General features: G+C 38.5%; 1 protein-coding gene and 1 long non-coding RNA gene across 6 annotated transcripts in view; one reads left to right on the top strand and one right to left on the bottom strand.

Moving 5' to 3' along the window:
- relt (RELT TNF receptor) overlaps window positions 1-14,108 on the top strand; it is a 30,292-nt gene that overhangs the window by 1,943 nt on the left and 14,241 nt on the right. For 2 of the 5 annotated variants that reach the window (XM_088639117.1, XM_088639114.1), the window contains exons 2-3: window positions 11,803-11,877; window positions 13,961-14,074. In XM_088639117.1, the coding sequence (XP_088495243.1) occupies window positions 11,833-11,877; window positions 13,961-14,074 (159 nt within the window). In that variant the 5' untranslated portion in view covers window positions 11,803-11,832. Of the gene's footprint in view, window positions 1-9,708; window positions 9,815-11,776; window positions 11,878-13,960; window positions 14,075-14,108 lie in introns of those variants that run through there. The other 3 variants (XM_088639118.1, XM_088639113.1, XM_088639115.1) reach the window with 2 other exon arrangements.
- LOC148658123 (uncharacterized) lies at window positions 63-961 on the bottom strand. Its single transcript, XR_015940029.1, has 2 exons — window positions 455-961; window positions 63-352 (listed from the first exon to the last, which is right to left on the bottom strand). It is a non-coding gene; the product is annotated as an uncharacterized LOC148658123 (long non-coding RNA).

Raw genomic sequence — 14,108 nt, 5'->3', positions numbered from 1 at the left:
ATTATCCGTGCGATGATGATGAGGGTTGGCATGATGATCAAATAGTGAGAAACATCTTTAAATCGGTAACACTCTGCTGTTTTTATTTAGTTTTAAATGGGACACAAATAAGAAACAATGTCATACAGTACTTCTCCGGCAACAATGTCCACAAATCCAGTTTTTAATTTTATAAAATTGAGACGACAATGTTTTTTTTTTTTAATTCAGTCGTGTGACATCAAGAAATGTTGAAATGCGGACATGTGGAAGTCGGTGAGGGGTTAGCTGAGTCTTCAAATGCTGCAGCTGATGCGGTCAAATTCCTACCGTCTCTGTCGTAGCTACCCTTGGGAAATATAGTGGGCGGAAACTGGAAGAAAATACGGGACAGGTGTCGTAAATTAAATGTCCCTATCGTAATAAACATCTAAACGATTGATTTATAACACATAAGGAGAAAAAATGCACATACCCCTGGTGTGCTTTCTTTCGCGTTCCTCTGTCTTGTGTCAGGATTGCTTAAGCTTTCATTCAAGTGGTGGCGGTTGAACGTTTGTACAGTACATTAAACAATGGCAAACGCATTAAACACACCCAGAAACTGACATGGGCTGTGTTTTTTTTATCCCTGTCGTAATCAGCGAAGGCACAATCATGCAGCCAGTCCCCTCTCTGCATCATTAGGTATCCTAAAAAAAACAAAAGTTATGTGTGACGCGTGCGCATTTCGGAGGCGATACTGAAGTGGATACGACACGGGGCGATGGTGTTGGGGGTCTTCTGTTGTCGTCTTGTTTTGTGCTGTGCGTGAGGGATTCACTACTAATAATTCAACCTATTTCACCAAAAAACAAATGACACAAACAAAAAGAAAACGTTTTCTTTATAGTTAGGTTATAGTCCTGTGCAGATATTGAAATTCCTGTTAATCAAACTGAATGGCATTTGTATCCACCAGAGTCAGAAACAAAATACCATTACTGCAAATTAAGGCTTCTGATTTTTTTTTTGCTGAATTGCAGTCATTATGCTAGTCCTATGGATATATTTCTATTAAAGTTTTTTTAGGCATTTAGTGAAATCATTGTTGTTTTTTTATATTATTTTGAATTGTTTTCTGCTTTTAATGAAAGTTTAAAAATACAATCAGTATCTAAAGTGTAGTAGAAGACACTATTTTATTTATGTGTTGTAACTGAAATAACCTAGTACAGACTGTACAAGCTCTTACTCTTTTTGCATTCATTGTGCAATTTTAGGGAAATGTAGCGATTACTGTTTTACTGTAGCTAGTAAGTCATCACCTGGTAAGCTTTGAAATATCCACATTTTTGCAATATTCCAAATTTGCAACATTATGCAAGATGGTGTACTGAACAGGACATTTGTTTGGCAATTTGTTTAACATGTTATATAATCTTTATAAAGATGATTTTGAATCATGACTGGTCAGCACAAGAGCTTAAAAAAACATAAAAACAAGTAAAACTGTCAACAGATTATCCAGATGTGTCATGGTGATTTTATTTTGGTGTTTTGTGCTTCTCGCCACTGAAATGGGAATAAACTGTTATTCTCTGCCCTGATATTACCGTGTTCATGTTTACAGTGCCCAGTGCCACCACTTATAAATATATGGGCCCCATAAAGTAAAAACAGAGTTACAGTGATTATTTGGTTAATAGATGTATGAATTCAGAAGGTAAGGCCCTTGAGGCTACATACAAATTATCACTAGTTATATGTTGCTTGCGGTCTTTATCACTGCAAAATATCTCTGCCAACGATTTAGTCATGTGTTGTACATGTATAGTAAACACAGATGGTATATGCTCTCGCCATCTCTCTATAATAAGTATGTGATCCAGATTTTGTTTTCTCACTGAAGGATGTGATTTTAAAAATGATACCTCGCCTTTGTGTCTTCAACACTTGGATCAAAACAATAGAGAACCTATCAATTTCAGGCTTGCACGGCTTACATTATCAGTCAGCAGCTAGTTTGTTTAAATTTCAAAGATAAAACACCGTAACAATTACGTTCAAGGCTAGGATTTGGTAGCATTCCAAGTTAGCGGAAACTCTTCTCTTGTCACAAAAAAAGAAGTGATTAGGCTGGTTTGAAGAAATTCCTGAAACACATTTTCTCCATTTTTAATTTAGCCTATGAACTGTATCAAATGAAGCAGAAGCCTTTGCAATATGGAAGAAATTTGCATTTCTGAAATAAAAAAAAAGACAATGCCATTCCCATTTATTAGTGGTACAATATGTATCAAGCTGGCCAGATAGTATAAGTTGTGAAGGTCACAAGTGAGCTTTGGTTATTAAGTATGACTTCCAGCCTTGAAGATGTAAACTGTTCCAACAGTACATTGTTTAATGAAAATCTAGTTTTACACTTGTTTCTTTTTGCTCTGAAAACTGGCCTTGGAGAATTCTGAGTGTTTATGAATCAGGATCCTTTGTTACAGGCAGAGATGGAGTGGGTCACATAAGGCCAATCCGACATGGAGGCCTGAATTTGTATATTTAATGCTTTAGTTCTGCGGGTATGAGTTGGAAGGAGTTTAACTGTGCCACTATTTGAAGTGGAATACATTTGGCAGTGATTCTCTCATCCGTCATTGGAACTGGTCTCCTGTCAAAGCCACAGCTCCACAGAAATTGATAGGGTGGTTTCAGTTCATGCCTGACACTGACAAGAAGATCGATGATTTAATTACAATCTATTCACAGCACCCCGCCCCCAAAACCTCACACCTCCACAGGAACCTGCTATTGCTCTATGGACACCAAAGAGCAGATGACTGTGCAGAAAGCAAAGAGATTTTTTGCATGCAAATAATTTTTATACCTCTTAACAGACCAGCATTATCACAAATATGAAATGTCTGAAACGCCAACAGGGTGATAGTTCCTTCCCCCAGCTGAAAGCCCCAATTTCTGCAAACAATCTAGATATATATTTTGACCTTGCTGAGGTCTAGAGAAGTATTGAGTTACATACTGCATATCCACAGCAAAACTGCTAACTTTATCATTTTTATACTGGTAGTGCTTATAGCATATCATTTTTAGATTATGTTCTTTATTTAATTAGATCATTTTTAGATGTTTAAGATGACCTTGATTTTTAAACAGTTGTTTCTGAAATAAACCCAGGGGTTTAGAAGTCATAGACCATTAATTTTTTGCTGTCTTCTTATTCTTTTTTGGACTATGATGCAAGCTAAACTAAGCTATTTCATTTCTCATCCTATGTATCCATTTAATCCATAAACAGCTGTGGTATGTGAAGCCGTTGGTCTGTCACAATCTGTTTTATGTGTATAGTTCTGGGTTCATGCGGTCATGAACATTAAAAATGTTAAAGGTTTTAATGTAAACCTCAGGCCCAGAAATAGTATAAGTAATATTTAAATTTTTCCTGAGTCATAATTATGGTTGAAATGCTTCTTGGGATTGGCTTGAGAAAAATGTGCAAGAATGCAATAGTGGCATGTGACAGGAAGTGCTCCTCCTGCTGAAAATCATGCTATAGAACAGTATTTAGAATATCATTTGGTTCTGCCTAATGGGGTTATGCTGTTCATAGTAACCAATGGTCATTCATTAAAAGATAACATTTGTCATTAAAAATCTCTTTTGGAGCATAATTATAGGCCGAGTCTAAGGGGCATCAGGTGGTCACTTACACCAGGGGTTGCTGAAGTATCATTCACACCAAAAGCATTGACTCAGTCCAATGGTCCTGCACCTTTCTGAGTCATATCCACACACACACACTTCTTTTTGTCAGCAAAAACAGACCAACCCTGCAATACAGACCTTTACTAAATATATGTAAGTGAGAGTCCTCTAGGCTTTCCTTTTTCTCTTTGGTTTCGCTTGGCTAAACTGAATGACCTCTCCGCTTATTTTAACATACACACGTGGGCGCGTTTGAAATTTTTCCATTCTCCATCCACAGCCAGTGGTGTCCTGCTGTTGGTTTCGCATTTCCACCATGTTTGTATTAGGCATGTACTATAGTTTCTGTTCGAATGTACTGGGCTTGCTCGTGCACTGCTGTTCCTCTGCCCAACAGTTTGCCTCCGCTGTCCTAATCTAGAAAGAAAGGATTTCTTCCGATCATCGCTAAACTGCACTTTATTATTGACTCATGCTGAGCATTCTTTTAATGCCTGTTCTTTTGCAACGGATCTTTAGTCAGTTTAGTTAAATAACTGAAGAGCATTTGCATGGCGTGCTGGATTGATGTGTTTGAAAGCAAATTTTGTGGACTCCTAATTTCACTCTTTCCCAGTTCATATGATCATTTAAAGTGTTTTTCGGTTCCATGATGGGGTACAGACTTTCAGATTTGCACTCTTTGGACGTTCAGTGAAACTAAAGAGAGAAGCCACATACAGGATACAATAAAACTTGGATGAGCATCCAGTTTACAAATGCTTCAAACGTAAGTTTGGAAAGCTGGCTGAATCTAAAGAACTACACTGCTGCTTCTCTCCTGTCAGGGCACTTACAAACCGTCAAGTGACTCCACAGGAGCCTCCAGGTACATTCATAGACACAGTGATGATAGCATTTCTGTCCCCTCAATGTAATTTAAAACCTCGCACAACCTTTCCTTTTGTGTCTGCCTGCGCACGTCTAGTCAGTCTTAAATGGAACCTATGTGAAAATCCGCTCTGCATTTGTCATCTCAATCCGGAAGATTTGTTCAGTACAAAGAGACACCAAGGACTCAAAAAGTCTCAGACGTTACTGAAGAATGCTGTGTTATATTTGAAAAATAGCTCATTCTTTTTGTCAGTCGCTTAATAACATATATGAAATCTGAAGTGTATTTTCTCAGTTGTTTCTGAGCCCGGTTACAAATAACCTGAGACGCACACAACAACCCATGATACCCTTGTTTGGTCTTTGTCATATCCTGACATCATTACAAAGAAACAGTGTTCAGCAACAACTTGCAATTACTATCCCAAAACACACTAGCAACAACAAGGAACTCCTCCTTTACTTACCCTGGCTGTTTTGACTTATTCCATTACTTTTATGGATCATTTTCCACTGAATCATATAAATTATAAAGAAAGCTGTTTACAAGCTGCCACAACTCCTCATTAGTCCAACTTGTTGTTGTTTTTCAGAAGTGTTAATTTTCTCCTCCTTCCTGGTCTCTTGTTACAAATAACTGTGGTTGCCTGAAGCACACAATCTGTGAACCAGGAGAAACACTCAGGATATGGAAAACAATAAACTATAATTTTTAGAAAATGAAGTAAGGGAGGGACAAGGCCAAAAACAAGGCAAGGGAGAGGAGGAGGATTCATGAGTTTAAATGAAGCAGGTGCAGAGATTTACCATAAGATACTTCACTCATCCGTAAGTAGTTTTGCAAGCTGGAGATTGTAGATATTATACAGGCTTCATTACAATATAACTGGAGCCGGAGGGCCTGTTTCCTTTAAGTGAATAGACTTCACATTTTCAATATGATTTTGACTTTAAGACCATAGACCAAGAGTTCTTCATTGGCATTTACAGTGTCTTTCTTATAAGTACAAAGCCTTTTAACTGTGTGCATGTGACAAGATCAGGACTGTTCCTGTTTGGGATTTGAATATCATGGGTACCTCTGGCCAGGCAGCATGGAATTCTTCTACATCAAAAGGCCGGGACTTTCACTGTGGGAGAGTTCAACACTATCCGTGTTCCAAAGAGTGATGTCACCTTCCGTAACGTGCTCAGTACCTGCTGAGTCCTGTGACACTCGGTACAGTAACACCTGCTAAAATATTAAGCATGTACCGTTTAAAAGAAATTTTGTGTACTTTGCATTCAAAGTCATGTGATATTTATTTTCACTTATGAGAAATTTCAGTTCTTTACAAGTAATAATACTAATACAAAGTACTACATTATGGTTCTGTGTTGCATAGAAATGGTTATGTCTGAAGCCAAGCATTTGGTAAATAAAAAGATATTTAGATCTATAGTGAAGTCAAATAATTTTTTACATTATACAGCAATATTTGTATACAGCTTTTTGACACCAGAACATACCAGACTGTTGCACAGACTATAAACCAAAGAATTAAAACGTGCTTCGTATTATTTATGAAAGGTATGAAGCATGTCGTGATTGGGTGTTGAAGATTACCTCAATATGATCTCTGTTCTGCTTAGAAATCTCAATGATTTTTGTAATAATAATAATTAATTATAATTGCTTACACTTATATAGCACTTTTCTGGACACTCCACTCAAAGCGCTTTACAGGTAATGGGGACTCCCCTCCGCCACCACCAATGTGCAGCATCCACCTGGATGATGCGACGGCAGCCATAGTGCGCCAGAATGCTCACCACACATCAGCTATCAGTGGGGAGGAGAGCAGAGTAATGTAGCTAATTCATAGAGGGGGATTATTTGGAGGCCATGATTAGTAAGGGCCAATTGGAAATTTGGCCAGGACACCGGGGTTACACCCCTACTCTTTTCGAGAAGCGCCCTGGGATTTTTAATGACCACAGAGAGTCAGGACCTTGGTTTTACGTCTCATCCGAAGGACGGCGCCTGTTTACAGTATAGTGTCCCCGTCACTATACTGGGGCATTAGGACCCACATGGACCGCAGGGTGAGCGCCCCCTGCTGGCCCCACTAACACCTCTTCCAGCAGCAACCTTAGTTTTTCCCAGGAGGTCTCCCATCCAGGTACTGACCAGGCTCACACCTGCTGAGCTTCAGTGGGTTGCCAGTTGTGAGTTGCAGGGTGATATGGCTTTTGTAGTCTGATAGAGAATGAAATCAGTGTTAAGGGACAGAGGACAAAACACTCATTGATTGTGGTAAAAATCTGAATTAACAACCCTCCTCTCAGACTACTAACGTATTCATTCTCTACATTATCAGTTGTATTCACAGAAATTATTGCCATACAGTTACAACACTCTCATAAAAGTCATATTTTGATTAGAGTTGGTTTGGGAGTGCCATGTTAATTTAAAAAAAAATGCAACATTGGTCTGCTAAATCTGTAATGTCCTATATGTGCTGTGACACAATGGAGAGTGTAACTGTTTCATGGTGTGAATGAATGTCTTGATAACAGGGGAAGACTGGCCTGAAAATAGAACTGTCATCATCTGCAGTGCGGCATTCATACATGAGACATTTCTTCTCCCTTCTGCTCTTAACAAAGCCCAACTACTTGACAGCAGTGAATGTATTGTGGGGCCGATAGGGGGAACTTACAACACATGTAGAAATACCTACTTGAGCCACTTTCTGACATTTTTTTTTCCAGTTGTCTATTTCAGATGTTAATGACCATTTAAAGTGTATTCCTCCCTTTTATCTCAAGGCTGTATATAAAGCTCTGAAAGTTTTGAAGAAATACAAGCATGTGTTAATAGTCTCTTAAAATCCATGATTGCATTTAGCTAATAGGTAGTTTAATTAGGTATTTGAGAGCTCGGGTGGAATGCAACCCTATAACCACTCCACCCCTTAAGAACTGGGGAGTTGCACCTCTGCTTTAAATCCTGTTGATCAGGATTTTGATGGTGTGTTTAATAAGGACTGCAGTGTGTGTACAGTATATTCTTTTGGAGACTTAGTTATGCCATGAATTTTTGAACTCATTGAATTTATTTCTGCATAATTCTCTACTATAGTTGAACAGTTTAGGTCAAAAGGTTGCATTGACAAACCTGTGTTTAGTCAGAGTCATGACAAAAGTGCATTCACATATTACAGTGTGTTTCAGAAAAGTTCTGCCGGATTGAGTTATGCAATTGAAATTGATGCATAAATATTGAGACAGCTTCCCTCCATTTTCCTTAACTGTTTGGTTTAATGCAGGGTCTCGCTGCAATGCTTATCTTTGATTTTAGTTTCAAAATGGAGTTAAGAAAATCGTGCACGTTTTTTTAGCATGACATTTAGAACCGCTGCAAATGAGAAAGTCTGACTTGCGAGTTCATTTTTTTTTTTAGTGGAGTGGTAAATCTTGTCTGACTAAGTAATCCATCAGACATTACTTATCGGTGGCAACCGTTTACATAGAGCTGTGCAGATCAAGCTGATTAGACATGACTTGTCCCAGTCACCCAGACTGGGCTTTGTGGTGGCTATTGTCCTGTTGTCTGGGGATTGTTTCTGGTGAGCTAGATGTCACCAGTGGAATTTGGTGCTAGAGAGACAGTTAAAAGTTAACGATAGAAACGCTCTGCTGGGTGGGAATCCTAATGCATCCACCGTGCACTGATATTCATCGCCATGTATCATGTACAGTCCACGAGGAACCAGCAGCGCACACCGATTAAAAAGCACATTGCCTTGCCTTTGCAGATCGCCTGTTTATCTCCATCCAATGAAAGTAACGTCAGAGAAACCGAACAGCACAACCACCCAGATTGAGCCCCTAGATCAGGGGGAAATGATGATCTGACAGTTTTTCCAGAACCCACCATTACCAGTTTATATAATTTTTTCCAAAAATACGTTTTTAATTTGTTAGTAGTTGACTTTATTGTCTTTGTTTTTGAAGTGCTACCAAAAGCCACAAAAGAAGGGTAAAAAACACCAAAAAAAAACTTAACAAGCTGTAATTAGGTTTCTTTCTGGCTTTATAGGATTCTAGTTAAGGAGAGTTTTCCTCACGGGGGCTAAATTTAAACTTTCTCTGCACGCTACACATGCCTTTCTTTTGTACACTGCGCAGAAAGACAGGTCTTAGTTTTTCTAAGTGGTGGTTGAGAAGGGGTCTTTTAGTTTCTCAGTCCCTAAAATTACAGAAGCTGTATATTATTTTAAAACACCCCGTAATTTACTGCATTGCATGATTATACTTCTAAAAATGTATAAAGTTCAAAAAGGAAACCCAGAAACAAGAGTGTGATACAAGTCATGGGCTTACATGTAAATCAAGTTGCAGAATTATTTTTAAGTCTTTCGGGGTTCTAAGGTGAATTTAGAAGAGAAAACATTATTTCAAGCGCCGGAGCTGATGTGCTTACTGAAATGAGCACATCTGGTCACAAAACATGGTGGATACATCAAAATCTCCCATGCTCCTCACAGACCTGCACTTACACTGAGCCTCGAGTAGTCATTACTCATCAAGGTGTTGCCAATAAGGCTTTGGAGTGGATGACCAAGCCTTCAAGTAGAGGTCAACAGGCACGGTTTACTTGAGCTGTACCGCACTCTGCAAAACATGTTATTGACTTTTCAGTGGCCAGAGATTTCCATTATTCTAACCCTCAAGCATTCTAGATGGGTGTTAGGCCAAATGTGTTATCTGGGTAGACCTCACAGCTGGAAACCGAGAACTTCTGTCATATTTTCTAAAGGTGGGTAGCCAACCAGGGATTGTCTGACTTGTTGTTGCAGGCGATTATTGTGGAAAACAGTGATTATAAGGTCCTGGCTTGATGCCTATGCTGTATATATGTGTGTGTGTGAGTGTAATACAGGGAGACAAACAGCGTAGAGCATCTCTCTTACATGATGACTGTTGTATTATTATGGAGTACCATACCATGAGGCTGCGCGGGCCAACTCTCATTATCTCTTTGGTCGTTTTAATTTGTCTTCAATGCACATAAATGGTAAACTGTGATGATTATGTTGGGCAGTGTCTTGGCATAGGAGGTGGAGCCTAGTGATGAAGGGATAGTATAAGTAAAGATAGTTTGGTCCCAGGCAGGTAGTCTTTAGCTCCTGTCTCTGAACTGTGATTGACTCTGCTCCAAATTCCACCACACATATCTGGTGCTACGGGGGGCAGCAAAGACACAACATAGAGCTCTGGGGTAGGTTTGCTTTTTTAATTCTTGTCTGAATATCTGCAGAATAAATATATGTATTATATACGGTATGTGTGTGAGCAAGTTAAATACAGATCTTACTTAAATCCTCCATCAGCTAAATTCTTCTAGAATCTTTAATTTATTTCAAAATAATATTTCAAAATCATTTTCTTTTCAATAAATATATTTAGTATTAATATTGTTTTTTTTTATCCTTTCAGGTCAATTGCACAGTTTCAAGTAGCTTTTGCAGTAACAATGTTCCTTGATTCATTTTTCTTTCAGTTTAATATTGAGTTTTATATAGTTCTCTAGAGTATATTTCAAAATCATTTTCTTTTCAAACTATATATTTAATATTAGTTTTGAATGTTCTGTCCTTTTTAGAACCTTTAAGGTGTAGTTGCACAGAGTTATTAGTTGATTTTGCTAAAAACAAAGTTCATTCATTCATTTTTTCCTTTCAGGCTGAGATTCTGTGGCAAATCTTTCATTGTTTTTTCACAAAGCATTAGAAGGAAAACATTTTATGTACATTCACAGTAATAATGGCATTCAAAATCCTTGTGCCTGTATTTTCTACAGATGAGCTGTTTTTAAAAAACTCTCTTTCTCCATTGATTAGGTTGTTTTTTTTGTAGACTACACATCTTAGGCACATGATGATTCATTAAAAGAATTATGAATTGTGTTTTTTTTATAAATTAACAATATTATTTTTGTTTCTTTTTAAAGCTTCATTATTAATGCACAGTATGTATCACAGGTCTAAATCACAGTATTCCAAACTTTGTATTTTCCTTTAAGACAAGCTGCTGTTGAAAGATTGTAATTTATGTCAATCCTCAATATCCAATGTTAATATTTTTTATTTAAAATCCTGAGTGAGTAACGTGATAAATACCCAAAGGGTGTCTCGCTGTGCTTTACCTCAAATGATCTTTGGCTTTGACTCAGGGCAATGATGGCTGCCTTTCAGACAATTTGCTCAGTGTTCACCTTGCATGATTCGAACCTATTCCAGTTGGAGTGAAACCCTGACAGGCATGCTTAGGAAGTGCTGTATTAACTTGCACTTCAAACATTCCAGAGACATATGGTTTGAGCACCTTAACTTGCATTTAATTATACGTCTGATATCAATCTTCCTAGGCAGGCTGAGGAGATGTTTAAGCAATGACAACTTGTGCACTGTTCATTCAGATGGAGGCTGCTGTGGACCTGTTATTTGCTGGGGTGTCAGTAATAAGGTGCTATAGCATCTCAAACAATTGGGCTTCTTAGTTGCATTGGCACTGTAGGATGGATCTCTAATCACATAAGCCACTGTTCTGATTCATTTTTCTTTTTTTAGAGCTGACTCTATTTTAAGGCCCTGTTGTGTGAGATCCCAATATAACCTTGCCTGCAAAACTTCTAAAAATAAATATATAAACAGAAAACCACTAAACCATTAAACACGGAATTCCACCTCCTCCTTTGTAATCCCAGAGTGTTCTGTATTTATTTTCACCTTGCAGAGGTATATCTTATCAGAGTTTTTATGATGAGTTTTTTTCCACACTTACTGTGAAGTTTTAGATATCTTTGAATGACTTCTGCTAGCACTCTCATAATACTCTTCCACACTCCAGTACTGTTCAAAACCTCAACCACGTGAGACATTTTTACATTATTCTTGGAAATTTTCTGTTCAAAAGTGGAGGATCTTAAGATTGAGTTATCCAAACATGCATAAAATTTGCAATAAATAATATTAATGCATACTAAAGAGAGAAATGAAGACTAAAGATTAGGGTGATAGCAAACCTGTACTGCTCTGTTTGTGACAAACATTTTTCTGACCTCTGGTTTAGGTCCTAAACTTGGGTTCTTTTCTGTGTCAGGGATCCAGCTGAGAAATGTCGGAGGATAAAACAATTTGCAGAACTTTCATCTGTCAGATAACCTTCTCCCTTCCTCATGCATCTGCCCCTTTCTCTGCTTTTCAGATCTTATGGTCATAGAAGATTACCTTGAAGATGATGAGGAACCACCTTCGTTGTTCAACTCTCTTCTTTCTCACAGTAAGTTTCCTGCGTTCGTATTGCATTGCTTCCATGAGTTTTGAATACAGATTGAGGCGTTAAGAATCTCTCTGATGCTTCTATGAGTGAGCTCTGGGTATATGCTTAAGTTTAATACTTACATTTTGCTAAATCACAGATACAGATTTTAACTGTAAAAGCACGGGACACTTTGCATACTTTTTTTCTCACTGTGTTCTGATGTAATTGATGTCTTCTTAAAATTAACTGCTCCCTTTTTTGGGGGAAGGGGATTATTTAATTAGTGCAGGGTTACTCAGATTGTAGCCCCACAAACCCATTCCATTTCAGAATTTTTCTGCAGCTAGTTGCAATTATTTCATTTATTTGAATTGGAAACTAGAGGGTATTTATTTGTGTCTGGTTAAATCAACATAGTGCGATGGATTGGGCTGGAGATCCTGCAAGTTGAGTAGCCTTGCTCCTGTGCATAGCTTTAACAGCGATCTGAGGCTCCTATCTCATGATGTGGTTCAGGGTCAACAGAGTTCATTGGTATTTCAAAGCTGTAAGTAAGCTACAATAGTTTATGGGGAGACTACATTGCTTTGCATCTTGTCAATCCTCTTCAGTTGCTACATATTTAACCCTACTAAAACACACTAACAAAAATGTTAGTCTTTTAGTCTCGCATTCACTTTTTTATTTTGACTCTTTTCTCCTCACGTAAGTCACAGTTAGCCTACGTTTATTCCATATGGGGGCATATAAAGAGGGTTTGTACATACATCACTGTTTCCCTGACAGCTGCTCTGTGGATTGGACCACAACTCACAGCAGAGGGAAGACTTGTTGATGTTGTCTGACGTTGCTGAAGTGACAGCCTCAGCTGATACCCCTTGACCTTTCCAGCACAATCAAATTAATTCTGTTGTAAGCGCCACTTAATTAAATCGGCTTTATCCTGGATACACAAGGACTTGGGCTTGCAATGGACTGTAACTGGGGGTCATCTTCTGACTTTTGACTTTTAATGGGTGTTTAAGGAATTAAGACCCCTTTCTGAGGCCCCCAGTGTCATGTTTTTTACTGGCCTCCCGATTAGCGCGGCAGCAGTTTGCTGAGAGAGAATTATTTTTTTTTATTTTTGCTTTGTGAACTTAACAAAAGGGTGCCCACCACAATCAAAACAAGCCGGGGACTTTAGAAATGTACGTGACTGTTGTGTAACACTGTTAATGCAGCTGGCTGGCATTGATCATCACAATACACAGGAAGGTCTCTTAAGGTTAAAGGACCTCCCTAAATCTCTGTGTTCCTTCTTTCTACTTTTCAGCGTGGAATTAACTTTTACTCATTCCAACATTAATCCATGATATGATTGATAGAAGGCAATGGCACAATAAGACAAGTTCTCCGTCATTCTGTTGACTCTTGGGAAATGTGCTGCCTTTCAACATTCGCCAATTCAGTGGGAAATCTGAGATTCACAAAAGAGATTTAGGATGGTTGCTCTCCGGAGGATGTTACTGGGAGCTGCAGTGAGGCTGATGATAGTATTCCCTGTGAGTGCCCATAGTCTCTGGGCCTGGGGTTCTCTCTGCCCTTGAGGGTTTGGAATGACCTGATACACTGATAACACAGATCAGACATTATATTCTCAAAGAATAAACAGAACAGTACAACATTAAACGTGTGAAGATCTTTGGATGATTGACTCAGAATGTAATTTATATCTTTAATTCTCTGATGTTTCAATAGCTAATAATAAATTAAATAATAACATTTCATTTTAACGGTATCTTTGAAGACTGATTGTTTTTTTTCCAGATGTTTGGGAACGGAATCATCCTTATCAAACTATAAAATGAAATAAGTCTCGTTTTTTTTTATTATAAGATCACCATCAGTCGGTGGTAATGATGCAGTAGGGATTATGTCCATCTTTCAGCCAGTAAGTGAAAACAAAATTGCACAGTGCAGGATGAAGGTACTCAAAATATGTTATCACCTCTCTGTTTCAAAACTGCACCCAGAGAGTGTATGGCGATGCATGGACTCAGGCAATACTGAAGCGCTTGGCTCCGGAGAATTCACAGCCCTCCTCCTTGTTGCTATGCAGATGCTGAGCTGGCGGGGCTCCCTGTCACTGCAGTGTGGGAAAGGAGAGGTCCTGAGCAGCCAAGGTCTGTGTGTTCCCTGCCTGACCTGCCCCCAGGGACAGGAGCCTGACCGGGTGAGATCAAAGAGCTCCACCTCCAGTTTACACT

Source organism: Lepisosteus platostomus, chromosome 7, assembly GCF_059453375.1.
Source record: "Lepisosteus platostomus isolate fLepPlt1 chromosome 7, fLepPlt1.hap1, whole genome shotgun sequence".
NCBI lineage: Eukaryota > Metazoa > Chordata > Actinopteri > Semionotiformes > Lepisosteidae > Lepisosteus > Lepisosteus platostomus.
This window is presented reverse-complemented; position numbering and strand designations above follow the sequence as displayed.